This window comes from Lycium ferocissimum, chromosome 6 (genome assembly GCF_029784015.1).
Source record: "Lycium ferocissimum isolate CSIRO_LF1 chromosome 6, AGI_CSIRO_Lferr_CH_V1, whole genome shotgun sequence".
In the NCBI taxonomy this organism is placed as follows: domain Eukaryota; kingdom Viridiplantae; phylum Streptophyta; class Magnoliopsida; order Solanales; family Solanaceae; genus Lycium; species Lycium ferocissimum.
In genome coordinates, this window is record NC_081347.1 from 51,964,786 (window position 1) to 51,981,787 (window position 17,002).

A 17,002-nucleotide genomic window follows, 5' to 3' on the forward strand; every position below is an offset into this window, starting at 1 on the left:
TTCTTAAAGTAGGTGTTTAGTCCATACACAAACATGTTGCATCATGATCAAGACCATTTAGCTTTTGAAACTCATCACTATATGCCAATTACTTTCTTCTTGATATGGGAATATGAGTTAATGTCATGGTTATGTGATGGATCATGGTATATTACTACTATATATAAGGGACAACCCAAGGGCTTTTGTAGTTCTCACAAAAGTTTCCAAATTAATATTAAATTTTTTAATTAAGTACTTGTAGCTCCTAATCTTATTTTTTTAATTAAATTTACTTTTTGTTCTTATGGTCTACTTTTTAAAACCAGTCGAACCTCCTATATTATTTCTCCTATTACTTTCTTCTATTGATTTTATCTATTAACCTAAAAAATAATCATTTCTTTGCTAGATATTCTTGCTTCTAGTTGTTCCCTCATTTTTTTCCTTTTTCCTTTGTTGCTTATTATTCTCCAATTTTTTTAATCTATTCTTGTTAGTTTGTTTTGTTATAGATTCTTACATGTAGACATTTCTTTTACTTTATATGCGCATTATGAAATTTGAGACCGAAAATTCTTTTACTTACATATAGGCATTTCTTTTACTTTATATTTATATTTTATTATGTGTTTAAAAAGATTTGTATTAAAATGATTTTCAGGTATAGTTTTAAAAATTACTCATTCTTTCTAGTCTATTTTATCTAAAATATTTGTTATTTTAGAAAATCAAGAAATAAGTAATTATTTTTTTACCTTTACCCTTACTCTGATAAAATATAGAGAGAGATTAATGTGGTGAAAGAAAGATTACTATTAATTGAGCTATATAAAGATTACTATTAATTGAGATATATATATTAAATCATCTTTTTAGTTAAAATTTCAAGAATGTAATATTCAGTGAATAAAAAAATTTGAAATATCTACTATTATTAAAAATACAGAAAGTAAAATTTATTATGTGATTCCATATGGTGTTGAAAAATATATAATTTAATTAAATTATCTTTTAGTTAAAATTTCAAGAATGTAATATTAAGTGAATAAAAAAATTATGGTTTTTTTATGTCGCCTTTGACATATCTATTAATTATTAAAATGCAGAATGTATAATTTATTATGTGATGCCATATGGTGTTGAAAATGAAGATAATGTTATCAGTCAAGATTGGGTTATCTTTAAAATCTCTTATTTGGTTAACAAAAATTAATCTTTTTAAGTATAAAGTATATGAGAATTCAATTTTTTATTCTTGAGGTTCATTTTAATAAATGTAGGTTATTTCTTGAATTTTGTTTAAACTAAGGTTAAAAATCACATTTAACTAGCATATACCCTTGACACAAAATAATGAGTGAAAATTTAATAAATATCAAAACAAATCGATTTTTACATATAAATAAAATCACACGCTTGCAAATTCACAAAAATACGAAAGTATTTTTCGATTTATGATCGCTACAAGTTATAATTATCATCTTAGTAAAGCATATCGAATCACTTGTGTCCATTTGAGATTTGCTCATTTTTTCTACTTTAACTTTCTTCCTTATAAATATTTTTTTCTTAAAATCATCTAATTGTTTGACGAAGAAAGTTTAATAATTATAAAACTTATCAATAAGATATCATTAACCTGTAAATACATTAAATTAGTTATGCAGTAGAAAAATGTGACATATTATATTTATTTAATAAAAAAAATATTTTTATATTGTGAGTTTGGGCCCGGGCTTAGCACGAGCCTGCTGTAACTAGTACTTTTATAGGGGTGAAGTTAAAAAGCTTAACTAGGGATTGACAGTCCTTTGTGAAAAGAAAATTTGATGAAAATAAATATCAAACGGTTCTAAAATTGGCAAAATATAAAAGAAGAGGCGGAGTCAGAATTTAACGTTTATGAATTTGAGAGTTTGGTTCTGTTAAGTTTCTGAGTTTAAAATTAATAAGTTGTACATATTTAATAAATTTCTTAAAAAATATACATTATTTAAATTAAAATTCTTAACTCTATTTAACCAACTATACTTTGATGCTCCCTCGTGAAAGCAACCCCATCTTACTTTTTAGGTACCACCATGCCACCAAACCTAGCAAATTAATTGTAGACAACACTTTTTCAAGTTGATAAAGAAAGATATTTCTGAAAAAAAAAAGAAAAAAAAAGAGCAGGATAACACAATTTGAATAAATAAACTATTTTACTAAAAGATAAGCACTAACACTATTGCGATACAGTGATTGAAAAATAGGGATATGAGCTCCATGATTGGACACCCTTCGGTACTGTCTTCGATTTCATTTATAAGAAATAAAAATAAAAAAGACTTTAACCACCTATAAGTATCTTTAAAATGTATGATCCAATTTAAGCTAAATATATAGATTTTTTAATTAGTAATATAATTTTAATCTATTATATCATGCTAGTTACTATTTTACTAGTTTATCAATTACTATCTTTTATCATCCAAATTTATCTAAATTATCTTATAAATAACTCAATTATATAAATACTTTTTACGGTATAAGTGTAAAATGTAAAAAAGGCAGAGCGGTGAACAAAGCATCTTGCGTTAGCAGTGTCTGGGAAGGGCGCACCTCAAGGGGGGTGATGTAGATAGTGTAATCTAATGTAAGCATTAGTGGCTGCTTCCACAGCTCGAACCGGTAATTTATAGATCACACAGAGACAACTTTATCGTTGCTCCAACCTCTAAAGCTCCCTTCAATAAGTGTAAAATAAAATGTATAAAACTAAATCCTTTTATTAAATAGCTTATGGACAATCAAAAGTGAATTGACAAAATGGAAAAAGTGAATTAAAAAGTGAAGAGGGTCCACCATGGTGTACTCAATTTGGCACCAAACCTTGGAACCATCATTGTGTTTAGTAATATCTAAAATTCAAAAAGTACTCAATCAACAACTCCAAATCATTAGCTGTTCAATTCGTGAAAAGGTTATGACTTTTTTCGACGCAAACAAAGATTGGATAACAACTTAATTGGTGGAGAAATAACTTGAACTCAACTACCAATTCAGATCATTATCTTTATTTTAATGTATAGTTAACGAGTGAATTAGAGATCTGCAGAATAGTGTTACATACCTTGATGTTTATTCTTGTGAATGACATTGACCTTTATAATAAATGCTTATTTTCAAAATAACTATATATGGGTCCAAGAGGCCCCTAGATGTTTAGATTGAAATAAATGGCGTCCCAATATAAGCTCAATGGTCATGTTGTTAGACTTGGTAAGGTTAATTAAATGATAATTCATGATGAAATGGACCGAGGCAGCAGATCGAAGAATTAAAGTTTATAGATTAACCTATAACGACGTCAAATTAATATACAATAATAATCAAATTCACACTTAAATATTTAATATTTAATGTAAGTACTAGTGGGTTTTTTGTTCAAGTGTGGTGTGAATTCGGAAATGGGAAATGAAAATTTGAACAAGGTTCTTAAGGAACTTTGTCCCTAATTGATTAAAGAGAGGAAAAGTTTTGTGCTTATAAAGCACTTCTTCAAGCTCTTTAAGGCTTGAGAAGAGTAGACAAATCTTGTGTCGTCATCGTCTTTTAGTTTTGATTTTAATCAAATGATCTGATTGATTGATAATATTTCTATTTAATTTTAATTTCATGACTTTTCCGTTAAGCCACGTGGAAAGGTCACTTACTGATCTGCGAAATTTGCAATCTTTCTCCCCTCATTTTTGCATTTTTTTAACACAAGTGTCGTGTGAGCTGCTCTGTTTGTTGAGTTCGCTGAAATTCTACAAATTTCAATTGTTAATATTGTAGAATAGTGTTCCGTTCTATCTTGGAAGGAATGAAACCAAAACATTAGGCAATTTTGAGGGGATTAAATTTCTGAAGGAAACACATTTTTCTGTTGTGCTCGAAACTTATATGTTCTAACGGTTTTTTCCTGTTTCTAATTGCTATCTTTTGAACAGAGGGATAACATATATGTGGTCTAAACAAAAATTACTAAATTCACGTGAACCCATAGTCAGCTCTCTCTCCGGATCTGCCCTGCAAATGGAATATCTAGTTAATTCAACTAAGGCAAAACAAATTTTTTAACACAAGTATCATTATTGTGTTAATATTGACGCCAGAAATTTAGAATATTTCATTACTACTATGGAACAAGCCCTTTTGTGTAACGATGGATCGTCCAGTTGTTGTTGTAAGTTGTAACAGCCTAATTAGTTTAAATTATTGGTATTTGTAGCCTGGTTTAGATCAATGCTTAACATATCATACCAGTAATTAATTTAGCATCAAGCGTATATTTGACAATAATATTCTTAATAATGTGATATATATCTCAGGGTATCTAATATATATTTCAGTTTTCATATTGCTTAAATTATGTTGAAATTGATCTTTATCAAGATAAAAGATTGCTTGATCTTCAAATACCCGTAATACTGTTTTGAAAGACGTAATTATGACTTATGACTCGTTCTAGGCTGTAGTAGTTGCTAAAAACAAGACATGTCCTAACACTAATCCTGATCCTTTAACATTAATTTCCATCTAATCATATGCTATGATTATTGCAATTTGCGTGTTGAATGTTGCGACTCAAATCTAATTTCAAAAGTATAATCCAGCTAATTGGCATCTTTTATTTTGTTTAAGCAAGTCGTATTCAATCCAACCATCAATTCGTTATTTAAAGTAATAAAATCTATGAAATACAGTATTTAATAAGCTTGACTGCTTCACAACACAATTTCTATAGTGTCTTGCTGTCTTGCATCAACTAATGTCAAGCAAGTTTCTCATTTCTTGCACTGACAGAAAAAGTTCGAAAGGACAATCTTTTTTAAATCTAATGAAGAACAAATCAACCATAAATGATGCGTTCAAGCACTTAACCATAAAAAAGGGAAGATAGAGTAGAACAATTACTACCAACCAAAATAATTTTGGAGTGTCATATCATATTTTCGGTATAAAATATAAAAATTCAAGTGGAATTTATTTTTTAGTTAACTTAGTCAAAGTTGGATGACTTTTACGTGACAAAAAATAGAAAGATGACTTTTTATATGATACTCCCTCCGTCTCAGATTATCTGTCGTGGTTACTAAACATAATTTTCTCAAATTATTTATCGCTTTAGAAGGTCAAGACACAATTAATTATTTTCCCCCAATTTATTCTTAGTACAATTTTATCATTATTGGAGATAACTCATAAATAGAATAAACATTTAATGGAGAAAGATTATAACTTAGACATATATAAGGGTAAGGTAGTCACATATCCCTCCTAATTAATACTCCCTCCATACCAATTTATATGAGGGTTGACCCATTTGGGAGTCAAACAGTTATTTCTTTGACTAAATTTTAGACATAGATTCTTCGGGTATTTTATAATAAAATTAACATATTTGAAAATTACATAAAAAGTACTATAAGTCTGCATAATTAATAATTCATAACATATGAAAAGAGTTAAGAAAATCATAGTCAAAGAAAGAGCTGTTTGACTCCCCAAATAGGTCAACTCTCATATAAATTGACAAGGAGGGAATATTTTTTAAGAGACTTGTAAAGCAAAAAATGACAAATAATTTGAGATGGAGAAAGTAAACTTTAAGTACAAATAATTTGAGATGGAGAAAGTAAACTTTAAGTTGAATGACTTTTATGCGATAAACTTTAAGCTGAATGATTTTTATATTAAAAAAAAAAAGGTGCTTTTTACGTGATAAATTCAAAACAATGATCACCGGTGAAGTTTACTCGAAGATAGAGTAAAACAATTGCTACCGACCAAAGTAACATAAACGAGAAATGTCACAACTCTTGAAAATGCTTAGGTGATGCTTCTTTTCAGATACTATTGTTTGGAAAACCTTCTTTCAACCAAACACTATGCTGAGAATATATAGCTTTTTTTTGTTTTTTGTAAATATATCTGAAACAGTTTTTTTCATTTTTACAAAAACTGAAAAACTTTTCTTTATCATGCTTTTCACTGTCTTTTTTATGAAATACATCACCTTAGGATGCACCACGTTAGAAATGTAGCATACTAGTTAATATAGGGCACTAGGGTTAGTTTCCTAAACCCCCAAAATTTGAAAAAGCAGTAGTAAATTTAATGAGCCATCATTGATCAATTCTGTCAACACAAAGAGGAAATTAATAAATGGACGACCATGATAATATTTAAGTTTCCATCAAGTAAGTGATGTAATATATGATACTTCCTCCGTCCCAAAAAGAATGACACTTTTAATTTTTCGAGATCAAACTTCTTAATCTTGACTGTTTGAACATAAATCTTTAATTTTTTTGAAATCAAATTTACATATTTAAAAACTTTGTAAAAAGTTACTACAAGTCACCATGATTAATAATATTTAAAAGATATATGAAAAAGTTACGATCAAAGAACAACTCGTTTGAATCTCGAAAAAAGAAAAATATCATTTTTTTGGGACAGAGGGAGTAATACTTTTATTTCTTATTTAAAATTAAATTATATCATCTTTAAGGTAGTTGGGGTTTTTAAAACTTCCTTACCTACTAATTTGACAGGTAAAATAAAGGCTACTGTTCCTGGTCAAATCTCTTTAAACTCAACTCTGAAAGAAAAATTCAAAACAAAATGGTGTCAATTGCCCTAAAGTAAAAAGAGTTCTCACTTCACAAACATTTCTTGCGTTTCAAAACTCTGAAAAATTGGCAAATTTTCCCTCATTTCTGCCTTGATTATTTTAAACACTTTCTCTAATTATAACATTATGAGGGAAATTCTAAATTCTTTCTTGCTGCTTTATTCAGTAAAGCGATTAGCGTAGAGATTTAGTAGCTTAGTTGGTTGACTACCTGAACTTTCACCTTGTTGGTGAGGGTTCGAATCCCCACATTGTAATCCCCTTCTCCTACCCCCTATGCAATAAAAATATTTTTTTTTTTTAAAAAGAGTATAGCGATTAGCTAAAATTTGGAAAAAGGTCAATCCTTTTTTGGCCTGTTCTCTGCTTAAGATATAGACACTATCGTGGAGTTGCAAATTTTATATGAAAATTTTATAAAGTTATTTTAGGATTTCATATATGGAATGTAAAATCTATGAGAATGACTATTTTTCAAAGACAAGATCATGTTTAAGTTCACTAATAGCCTCCATAAGGGGTGGTCTTGATTTTTTGACCCCGCGTAATAATTTTTTTTTAAAATAGCCTCTGCTTCAGAAAATTCACTTGACAAAGCTTTTATTGCTCATTGGGCATAAGTTGTGTATATAAATTAGTTTAATGACACAAGCCATGCCTTATAGGTAAGAGTTAAAACTTATGCCTGATGGGTAACAGATGGAAGCTTTTGTTGCCCATAAGACATATTTTCTAGCTCAGCTGGAGTTCAGAATATTTCAAAAGTTCACTCAATTGACCACAAGTTCCGTCTTATAGGCAAAAGTTAAAACTTATGCCTGATGGGCAACAAAAGTTCTTCCCAACAATGTTTTTTTTTTTTTTTCAAATTAAGGTCATTAATAAAAAATAAAAAAAATTAGTGGGAGCAAAAATTCAAGACTAAACACTTTAGGGGACACCATCCGTCATTTCTAGCCATTTTATCTTTTCTCACTTAGCCCATTACCATTGATGAAAGGGGAAATAACCTATATATACCGCTCACCCATCTAGTTTGCAGCCAATCTAACCCGCTACTGTATCATTAATGTATAGATAATGTATATGTTTTGTATAGCTATATATACATTATGTATACTCTTATGAATTATGTATATACTTTGTATAATCATGTATAAACATGAAACCAATTCAAATTGCAGTGTATAAAAAATGTATATGTTCTGTATAGCTATATGTAACTTGTTCAACATTTTTTGTAACTTTATATACACTATTATACATTACATATACATTCTTATATATTATATATAATGTACACATAATATATATCCTTTGTATAACTATGTATAAACAATGTATTCCTTGGGGGACCAAAAAATTATCGCCAGAAAATCAACCATAACCAGGTCCACTGGCCAGAAATCTTCTCCAGCTCCTTCCAACTCCGAAATCCACCGGATTTGAGGCTCTCTTTCAATTCTTGTTGAGCCAAGCAGTAAAAATCTCCTTGATCGCCACTTCTCTGTCATCGACTCGGTGGCACGCCTTCCACACGATTGAGAAAGACACCGCCCTAATTTGCTTTTTCAACCACATAGTCCCCAACCTCAAATCTCTCACATCTGCTTATCGATTGAGCTATAGCGCCTCAAAGATCCCCAAACCCTAACAATTTTGAGTAATCAAATTAATATTGAGATTCTGACATTTGTAGAACAAAGCAATCCCTGAGTTCCGAATTTCCAGAAACAAACAAGGTTAAGAATATTGGGGAAATCGTATTTAAGTTGAGCTCGCCGGAGAATCGCGATGAACTGATATGCCTAGTTCACAATTTTGGGACTTCTGGATATTGCCCTACCAGAGCATTAGCCGTTAAAACGATCATGCCGCACAGAGTTACAATAGATGAGGTGCTATATAACTAACTATTTTCACAAGTAATTTTCTTTTCTATAAATCATGAATACTAAATAAAATGGTATTTGCACGTTCACAGCAAGTCAGCCTGATCGACGATCGAAAAAGCACTCAGTTGTACGGTGGTCAACTAGAAGAAGTGGGCATGGTACGCGAACAGTAGAAATTGAAAGTTGGCTAAAATTTCGATAATTTAGATTGCCGAAAGGTTACATGGGTAAGAAGTGGGTGGTTGGGTTAAAAATGGCAAACTAGATGCCTGACTGGTATCTGTGTGTAATTATCTGTTGATGAAATTGCACGAATTTCCTTCAAATGGCAGGTCTTTAATTTTTACCCTTTAAATGGGTTGGTCTTTAACTTTTGCCCTTTGGCAATTTAACTTATGTTTAGTGGAGCATAATTTTTTTTAAGGGGACAATTCGTGCGGGACATAACTTGTGGGATATTATGATGTGAAAATATAAATTTATGTGCCGCGACCATTTAAAGCATTAATTACTCCTAATTAACAACTCGTTCCGTTTACTTTTACTTGTCTACTTTTGACTTTGAATGCCTCTTGACTAAATGAAGTATATAATTTACCATAATACTCATATTATTTGATGTATAGTCTCAATAAATTTGGAAAGGAATTGAAAATAAGTAATTAATATTAAGGGTAAAACAAGAAAAAAAGGTTTGTCTTTCCGTGATATGCTAAAGTGGACAATTAAAAGTGAAAACTTATTTTTAATACAATCGACAGGTAAAAGTGATTATTCGGTACTCCCTCCGTCTCAAAATATTTGTTGTCCTTACTAAAAATATTTGTCTCAAAATATTTATCATTTTATTTACCCAAGATAAAATTAAGTAGCTTTTTCCCATTTTATCCTTGTATTAATTACATTAACGGCTGATTTTGTGAGTTCACATACCAACATTTAAGAGGTTTCATCGTTAATTGAGTAAATATTTATTAAGAAAAGAGAACATGATAAAATATGTTAAGAGAGTAAAATAATTAAAATACTATCCTCATAAATGCTTGCGTGTAAAATATTTATTAAGAAAAGAGAACATGATAAACTATGTTAAGAGAATAAAATAATTAAAATACTATCCTCATAAATGCTTTGCGTGTAAATGAAAAATGCCAAGGATATTTTGAGACGGAGGAGGAGGAGGGAGTATAAGATAGAGACAGTTGAGTCATTTCCCACCAATTACCATCGCTGATCTTGCGTTATATAGGCGCATGTAATTAATAACAGTGTTTTGACTTCCCTATACTATAACATGATATGCTCCCATGGAACAAAGAACAAGACTCAAACTTCCTTTCTTCCTCTTCTCTTATTATTTTGTCCTTGCTTTAGCTCTGAAAATCACGTAATATAATTCCAAGCTTGTGTGTGGGGTAGTTAATGTTTTCTCCACCTGTTCACGCTTCCTCTCTCTAAAAAAAGATTACATTATATTTTTGTTCTCCATTCTTTCTAAAAATGATTCTTAAAGTGGTATATGATCAGCTTTCTCTTTGTTGATTCATACCCACTATTTGTTAATGTTTTTGTGTCATTTACGTTATCTTCTTGAAAAAAAAAATTATGATCCACATTTGATACTAGCAGTATATATGTGGAATAAAACAAAGATTTATGTTGTAAATTAACAAGAGATGGGGGGATGAGCTTTCTCTTTGTTGATTTATACCCCACTATTTGTTTATGATTTTGAGTCATTTACATTATTTTCTTGAAAAAAGATAGTATGATCTACATTTGATACTAGTAGTAGTATGATCTACATTTGATACTAGTAGTATTAATATATGTGGGATGAATAAAGATTTATGAAAGAATTGTTGTAAGCTAAGAAGAGATAATGGGGGGATGTGTATCAAGGCCAGATAGTTGTGTAGGAGGTAAATTGAGAGGTACAAAGAAGTTTAGAAGAAGAAGAAGAAGGAAAGCCAACAAGAAAAGAGTATTATCTTCTAATTTGTATGATAGGTCACTTGACAAGATTGATGAGTCATTCCCTTTGGATAACTTCAACTTCAACAATCCAACATTTCAGGGTACTCTTTCTATCTCTATATCTCTCTTTCTACTTGTGTATATGAATTTGTTGTTTGTTTTCATGTTTTAATGGACTTATTGTTTTGGTTATAGAATGATTGTTGGGTGTTTTTTTGATCAAGAATGTTGTTGAATTGTGAAAGTAATCGGTAGTTGGAGTTTGAAGTTTGACTTTTGCGTGAGTTTAGTTAAGTTGGAGGTTTAAGGTGGAAGAAAATTGGAGATGTGGATGTCGGTGGAGCTACATTTTTCTATAGGGTTGGTCAGATTGGATGGAAAAGTTTCAACCTTTCCTTTTTTTCTTACTTTTCTTCTTCTAGGATGGCTAATTTAACTATCTAATACACGCTTGAGAATAAGCGCAGAAGTGTTTCCACAATTTGAACTGAAATTGTTTAATAAGAACAATTTATCATGTGTTTAGGTGCTCAATTGGAACAAATCGTAGTTAAGGGGCTGTCGATGTATTAAGCCTAAGCTTTTTTATTTCCTTCTCTTCCTAATGGCTTGAAGAGTCCTGGTCCTGATTATCAGGAGGGAAGCGAAATGACGAATGAGGAATTGTTTTCTATGTTGTTCAACTATGTTAATTGATTTATTTATTTATAAATGTCTTTTTCTGGAAATGGTTACATATGTTATAAATGTTGTCAATTGCAAGAAATATCAGTAGCTGGGCATTTGCATCATGAGAGAATAAGAGGTGGAGATTGGTTACTTGATCATTGTCATTTATCTTTAATTTGGATGGACCTGATAAAAAAGTGATGGGGATCAAGTACTCTTTCTTATTTTTTGTTTAAATTAATTAAACAAATTGAATTTGTTATTTCATTACAGGTTTTGAAATCCAGGTTCAGCAGTAATACTTAAAACTAGTGATGTTTTTATTATGTTTCCTATGAAGTCCTGCAGTTTGTTGTAGGATGCTAATAAATCAGTCTAGAATTATGGCACCATCATTCAGCTTGAGGTTATATTTTTATTAAGGGTACTAAGTTCATTTAGGCCGTGTCGGGAGTACTTTTCTTTTCATTTTTATGCTATATTTTTATTGATTCGTAGAGAAACTTAGCTGATGAGGTATAACGGTGATAGGGTAATATAAGGGTCTCTATGGTTATCGCATTCTTGGTGTTAAAATGGAGTTATAATTAGTGGAAGTCAACTAAATACTAGACCTTTGACCTCAATTTGCGTTGAGGTAGTTGTAGAAACAATCAAAGTCTGATTGGCTGCGTCATGCTGTTCTCTTATAGCTCGAAATTTGTGATGCCCTCTTTTCTATATGTACATGTCTGTACTCCTAAAGTTTCTCATGTTCTTGCATTGTCGTTTTCTTTTCCTAAATGTCACATGCCTTCAGCAAGTGGCAAGTCAAAGTGAGATTGTATGTTTGGTTGTCCGTTAAGACATAAATATGTTTAACTATATCTTCAACGTTGTATCTATCATTCACTGTGAAGGACCTGGTATAGTTTAAGTTTCTATGCTTTTATCCTAAAGCTCTATAGCAGATAAAACCATCATAAATAAGCGTCTCTAATGTTTATTGTTTTATCATGGAAATAACAGGAAGAATTGAGGAGGCATGGTTTGATTCGGCTGCAATATTTGATTCCGACTGCAGTGATGAAGATTTCCAGAGTGTTCCTGACGGTACAGCATTCTGATTTTCAATCTTCTGTTAGGATTTTGTTTCCTTTGAACTTAACAATAATACAAATATAGACACAATTACTGCAGACGTGCTTTCTCTCAACAGCTTTGAGGGTGGACGGACTAGTGTAGCTTCTATCAAAGATACTAACCATGAGGAACTATTAAGCAATAATACTAGCAGCTCCGAAAGTTGCTCAGGTAGAACTGTAAAACCACCAGGCAGTTCGGTACATCCAAAAGAAGTGGATTCTCGAACAAACCTTGATGGACCCCACAGTGAGATCTCGTCCTCGGAAAATGTAGGTAGTGAAAGGGAGGATGGTTTGTTGGAGAACTGTGGAATTCTTTCAAACAACTGTCTGCCCCGTCTTACCTCTACTGTTGTGCCAATAGAGAAGAGATCTCATAGCTCTAGTCCTCCAAGTGCAAGGAAGAAAGCGGACCTAAAAAGTCCCTTCAAATGGAAAGAAGGAAATCCCTATGCCACTCTACGTGAGTTTCTACATCTAGCTTTTGATTTTAGTTGCATTGGCACAAAGTTCTTCAAATGTGCATCACATAATGGATTAAGTTTGAATATCATTGTTGGTTACTCTTCAAATATTAGTTCTAAACTATCTTTAATCTGCTGCAGTTAGTAATAAGTAATTTTATCTATTGAAGACATTTATAAAGACGAATTTCAAGAATTACTCTACGTCTTATAACAGGATTTGGTTATTTGTTAAGAGGAATATTTTTGAAGAATTGCACAAGGTCTATAACAGCAATTATTATTGCTCAGAGGAATATATTTTCTCAAATTTTATTTGGGGAATTAGCGTTCTTATTGGATTATCCATGTCTCATATTCTTTGAAGCAAAATTGTGTGCCATCTGATGACTCTGTTTCAGCTGTTTTATTTATTTGGAGTTGGTCTTTTGGGACTAATAAAAACAATTCTCTGCAAATATGGCTGAAGATATAGTTACTTTGTAAGAGCAGTGAGATATTTCTAAGCAAGTGCCTCCTTACAACAACAACACTGCTTTAGTCCCAAACAAGTTGAGTCAGCTTAGATGAATCCTCACTGACCATGTTTCCCCATTTAAATACATCTCAGACCAACATTATACAAAATAAAAATAAAAAGTAGGAAGTTCTCTATATGTCTTACAATGGTAAAAGAATCTCTAAGTGGCTAAATGACTCCTAGAAACAGGCTATTTGGTAGCTTATGTATATGTTTGAGCATGAAAATTCTCTATAAATTTATACTTTGAGATGAAAACAAAAGTGATGGTTCAGTTATCTGTGATCCGTTGCCAGATCAAGGAAAAGAGAATACAACGAGCTAATTTTAATTTGTTTTTGGGTACAGTATCATCTAAAACCGTCCTTGAAAGGCCCATAGCTGGTAGCCAAGTACCAGTTAGCCCATTGGAGAAGAAATTGCCTGACAGTTGGTCTCGTATTGAACCAAGTACCTTCAGGGTTCGGGGAGGAAACTATTTTAGGTAATGCGTGCTTCCATTACATATACTTACAGATACACAGAACAAACACGTAAACACTTATATTATGAGTTTGACAATCTAGTCATAAAAAATGGCATCGATAAAATCTTTCATGCACGTAGTTAAAGGTGTGTTTTGTGCACGTTATGGTTATCATTTTGATTGTGTATACATGCCGACTGCCAATGCAACTGCTCTCTACTTTTGTTTATGTTGTATCATTCACATATTTTTAACTTCTGCAGAGACAAAAAGAAAGAGTTTGCTGCAAATCATGCAGCATATTATCCTTTTGGTGTTGATGTATTTTTATCTCAAAGAAAGATTGATCATATTGCTCGACTTGTGGAACTTCCTGTCATTGAACACTCTGAGACACTTCCAGCCATTCTTGTAGTGAATATTCAGGTACCATTTAGTTTAGCTTTAAGAGAATAAGTAAGTGTATTTCTTTTTTTCCCCTACATTGCTTTGGCTGTCATTAAGTTGGTCTGATGTTTAACATAAAGATAGGTAATTTCTGTGCTAAAGATCCACATGAAATGTGTTTGAGTCTCTTCAAAGTCAAAGTTTTCAACATGTAGGTTTCCACTGTAGGTGGCCTTATAACTTCTATCAATAACAATATAGTATAAAATAAAATAAAAGAAAAGAAACTAGCTTGGGAATATGTTTGCAGTTGAAAGGCATTTTTAAACTTTCCATTACTTTTGGATTTTCCATGTCCCCAGAGTGTTCCCATTAACCACATCTCAGTTCTCTTGAATCATGTTTGTTAGTATGAAAGCTTTTCTTTCTTATGTTCAAGTAGTTTATATTCTCTCCTTGACCCATTTTGTACTTAAATATTCACTCATTTGAGTTGCTAAGATGTTGTTTTCACCCTTCTTTTTTCTTATCATTTTTACAGGTACCGTTATATCCTACTGCAATTTTTCAGGGTGAAACTGATGGTAAAGGAATGAGTTTTGTCTTGTACTTTAAGCTTTCCGAAAGTTATGCAAAGGAACTTCCTTCTCATTTTCAAGAAAACATCAGAGTAAGTTCTAGTTACCATTCCTTGTTTCTCCTTTAGCCTGTCTCTAGTTGTATATATCTCCTGTTGCTGCTTAATGATTTAATCATGTTCGTCTTTTTTGTTCATTCTAACTTGTTGTAGAGTTGTGCCTCTTGTAACATTCGTTTCTCTTCTCGCTTTCTTATTGATCAGAGGGTAATGGATGATGAAGTGGAAAAAGTGAAGGCTTTTCCAGTAGATGCTACTGTTCCCTATAGGGAGCGGTTGAAGATATTAGGTCGTGTAGCAAATCTGGAGGACCTTCGGTTAAGTGGAGCAGAGAGGAAGCTTATGCAGGCCTACAATGAAAAACCCGTTCTTTCACGTCCTCAACATGAGTTCTACAAGGTATGATTGCCACATTTGGTTATTGTTAGATTTGAGTTAGAATTGGATGAACAGCTTATTGTTTATATCATTTTCAATTTTTTTATTTTTCTAATGTCCAACCACATGATTTACAGAGAATTTTATTTTCATGGAGAAATAAGGATCATCCTCAAGTGATCCGAGGCATCAATTAGTTTAGAGTTTTATACCATGACTAAGATAATATACTCAGATTAAGCGCGTATTATTGGGTCTTTTTTAATTAGAGAAAGTGCATGAACCATTTGGGTGTAGAAATTGTGATAAACATCATTACATGGCCTTTGCCAGTGCTTTCTCACGTCAGTTCTCATTTGAAAGAGCAGTCACACTGTGATGTTTATCTTTTTGCATCAAATTCTGTTCAACAATATTACTACAGTTTCTTATTATATAAAATATGCTGTAGTATATGATCTGATTTATCTGAGAATAGAACGCATAAATATTTAATTTGCACACATCGTCTCATTTCTAACATATTGAAGGATATATGTTGAAGTTCTCTTATTAAGTTGCTAATGATGTCTTTATAGGGAGAAACTTATTTTGAGATTGATATAGATATGCACAGATTCAGTTACATATCTAGGAAGGGTTGTGAAACATTCCTAGATAGGCTAAAGCTCTGTTCCTTGGATGTAGGCCTCACAATTCAGGTGAGTTTCTCTCATATTCTCTTCTTTTCAAAATCATTTGTAAGTAATATTTTATTTTCACTTTTTAAATCAGGGTAACAAAACTGAAGAATTGCCGGAGCAGATCTTATGTTGTATACGGTTAAATGAAATCGACTATGTGAATTATCAGCAACTGGGGTTAAAAATTGAGTCCCTTGAATAGGTGCACAAACAGTCCTGTACTCAACAGGATATGGCAAATAAGTGAAGTTATTGTTAGCTAGTTTTGTGTCCCTGCTGGTGGCTCCCTTTCCCCCAAATTGTCAAAATCTTCGGTGTCTCCATTTAAATGTGCTCTCTGGAGATGCAAATGGCATATCGAGTGAGCTCTAGATAATGCGTTTGAATTTATGGACAAGGCTGAGAAAATAGTCAATTGAGCGGGCCTTCCTCTTAGTTTCCATGTTTCATCAAGCAGTAGTCTCTTTATTTTTATTTTAACTTTTTTGCTGCAACTTATTCTTTTAGTGCTTCCTTTCTGCAATGTAAATATGCTCAAAATCCAGAAGGTAAAGAGATCTTGATCCCCAACTATCATTAAAATATGGAGAAGATAAAGTCAAAAAGTTGCAGTGGCAGTTAGATCCTTTGTATTAGGTTGTGTCAAGAAAACTATGTGAAGAAGAAAAAATATTGAAGTTCAAGGATCCCCAGGCAGCAAGAATTGCCCACATAAAATCGCTGTTTCATAGTATGAACTCGGGGGGAAATCCATGAATCACTTTCTATAAGGGATTTTCCTTCAAAAAGATTATCCGAAAGGTCTCCAACTCTATTAGGTTTCCATACTTAAAACACTGCTCTGGAATTCTACTCGCCAAATGATTTTTCTCTTGCTTCATAATATAACGACTCCTTTCAGTGACTCTGTAATGCTCAAGTAAATACAGAAAAAGAAGCCAAGGGAAACCTGGAAAGAGTTGATTATGAAGAATGATTCTTACAGCAATGTCTCCTAGAGCTATACTTGTTTTAGGCAACGACAACAATACTGATAATGCTACAGCTAGGCATCTTCACTATTAGATCACTAATCCTGGGTGACAACTTTGATGTTTCTTGATACATTGGATAATACTGAGGGCAGTTGGAAAATCTTCCTCTTTCTTTAACT

At 31.9% G+C, this 17,002-nt stretch overlaps 1 protein-coding gene and 1 long non-coding RNA gene across 3 annotated transcripts; both read left to right on the forward strand.

The window, feature by feature from the left end:
• Nucleotides 1-7,786: 7,786 nt before the first annotated feature.
• LOC132059791 (uncharacterized) lies at nt 7,787-9,118 on the forward strand. The gene is made up of 2 exons (XR_009415735.1): nt 7,787-8,547; nt 8,634-9,118. It is a non-coding gene; the product is annotated as an uncharacterized LOC132059791 (long non-coding RNA).
• Nucleotides 9,119-10,341: 1,223 nt separating this feature from the next.
• LOC132059790 (uncharacterized) lies at nt 10,342-16,535 on the forward strand. 2 transcript variants are annotated; one of them, XM_059452573.1, is made up of 9 exons: nt 10,342-10,622; nt 12,199-12,282; nt 12,355-12,777; nt 13,647-13,782; nt 14,028-14,190; nt 14,693-14,821; nt 14,993-15,187; nt 15,745-15,867; nt 15,941-16,535. In XM_059452573.1, exons 1-9 carry the CDS (start codon nt 10,427-10,429, stop codon nt 16,049-16,051), a joined length of 1,560 nt encoding a protein of 519 aa, XP_059308556.1. In that variant the 5' UTR covers nt 10,342-10,426; the 3' UTR covers nt 16,052-16,535. The 2 variants fall into 2 exon arrangements, with proteins under 2 accessions (XP_059308556.1, XP_059308557.1); XM_059452574.1 differs by having other exon boundaries at nt 12,370-12,777.
• Nucleotides 16,536-17,002: the final 467 nt, after the last annotated feature.

What these genes read in the sequence shown, in the direction of transcription:
- LOC132059790 (XM_059452573.1), top strand. Translation starts at nt 10,427, where the DNA reads ATGGGGGGATGTGTATCAAGGCCAGATAGTTGTGTAGGAGGTAAATTG. An exon ending in TTCTTGTAGTGAATATTCAG is followed by an intron (nt 14,191 to 14,692) that starts GTACCATTTAGT and finishes TCATTTTTACAG; the next exon opens with GTACCGTTATATCCTACTGC. An exon ending in CTCAACATGAGTTCTACAAG is followed by an intron (nt 15,188 to 15,744) that starts GTATGATTGCCA and finishes ATGTCTTTATAG; the next exon opens with GGAGAAACTTATTTTGAGAT.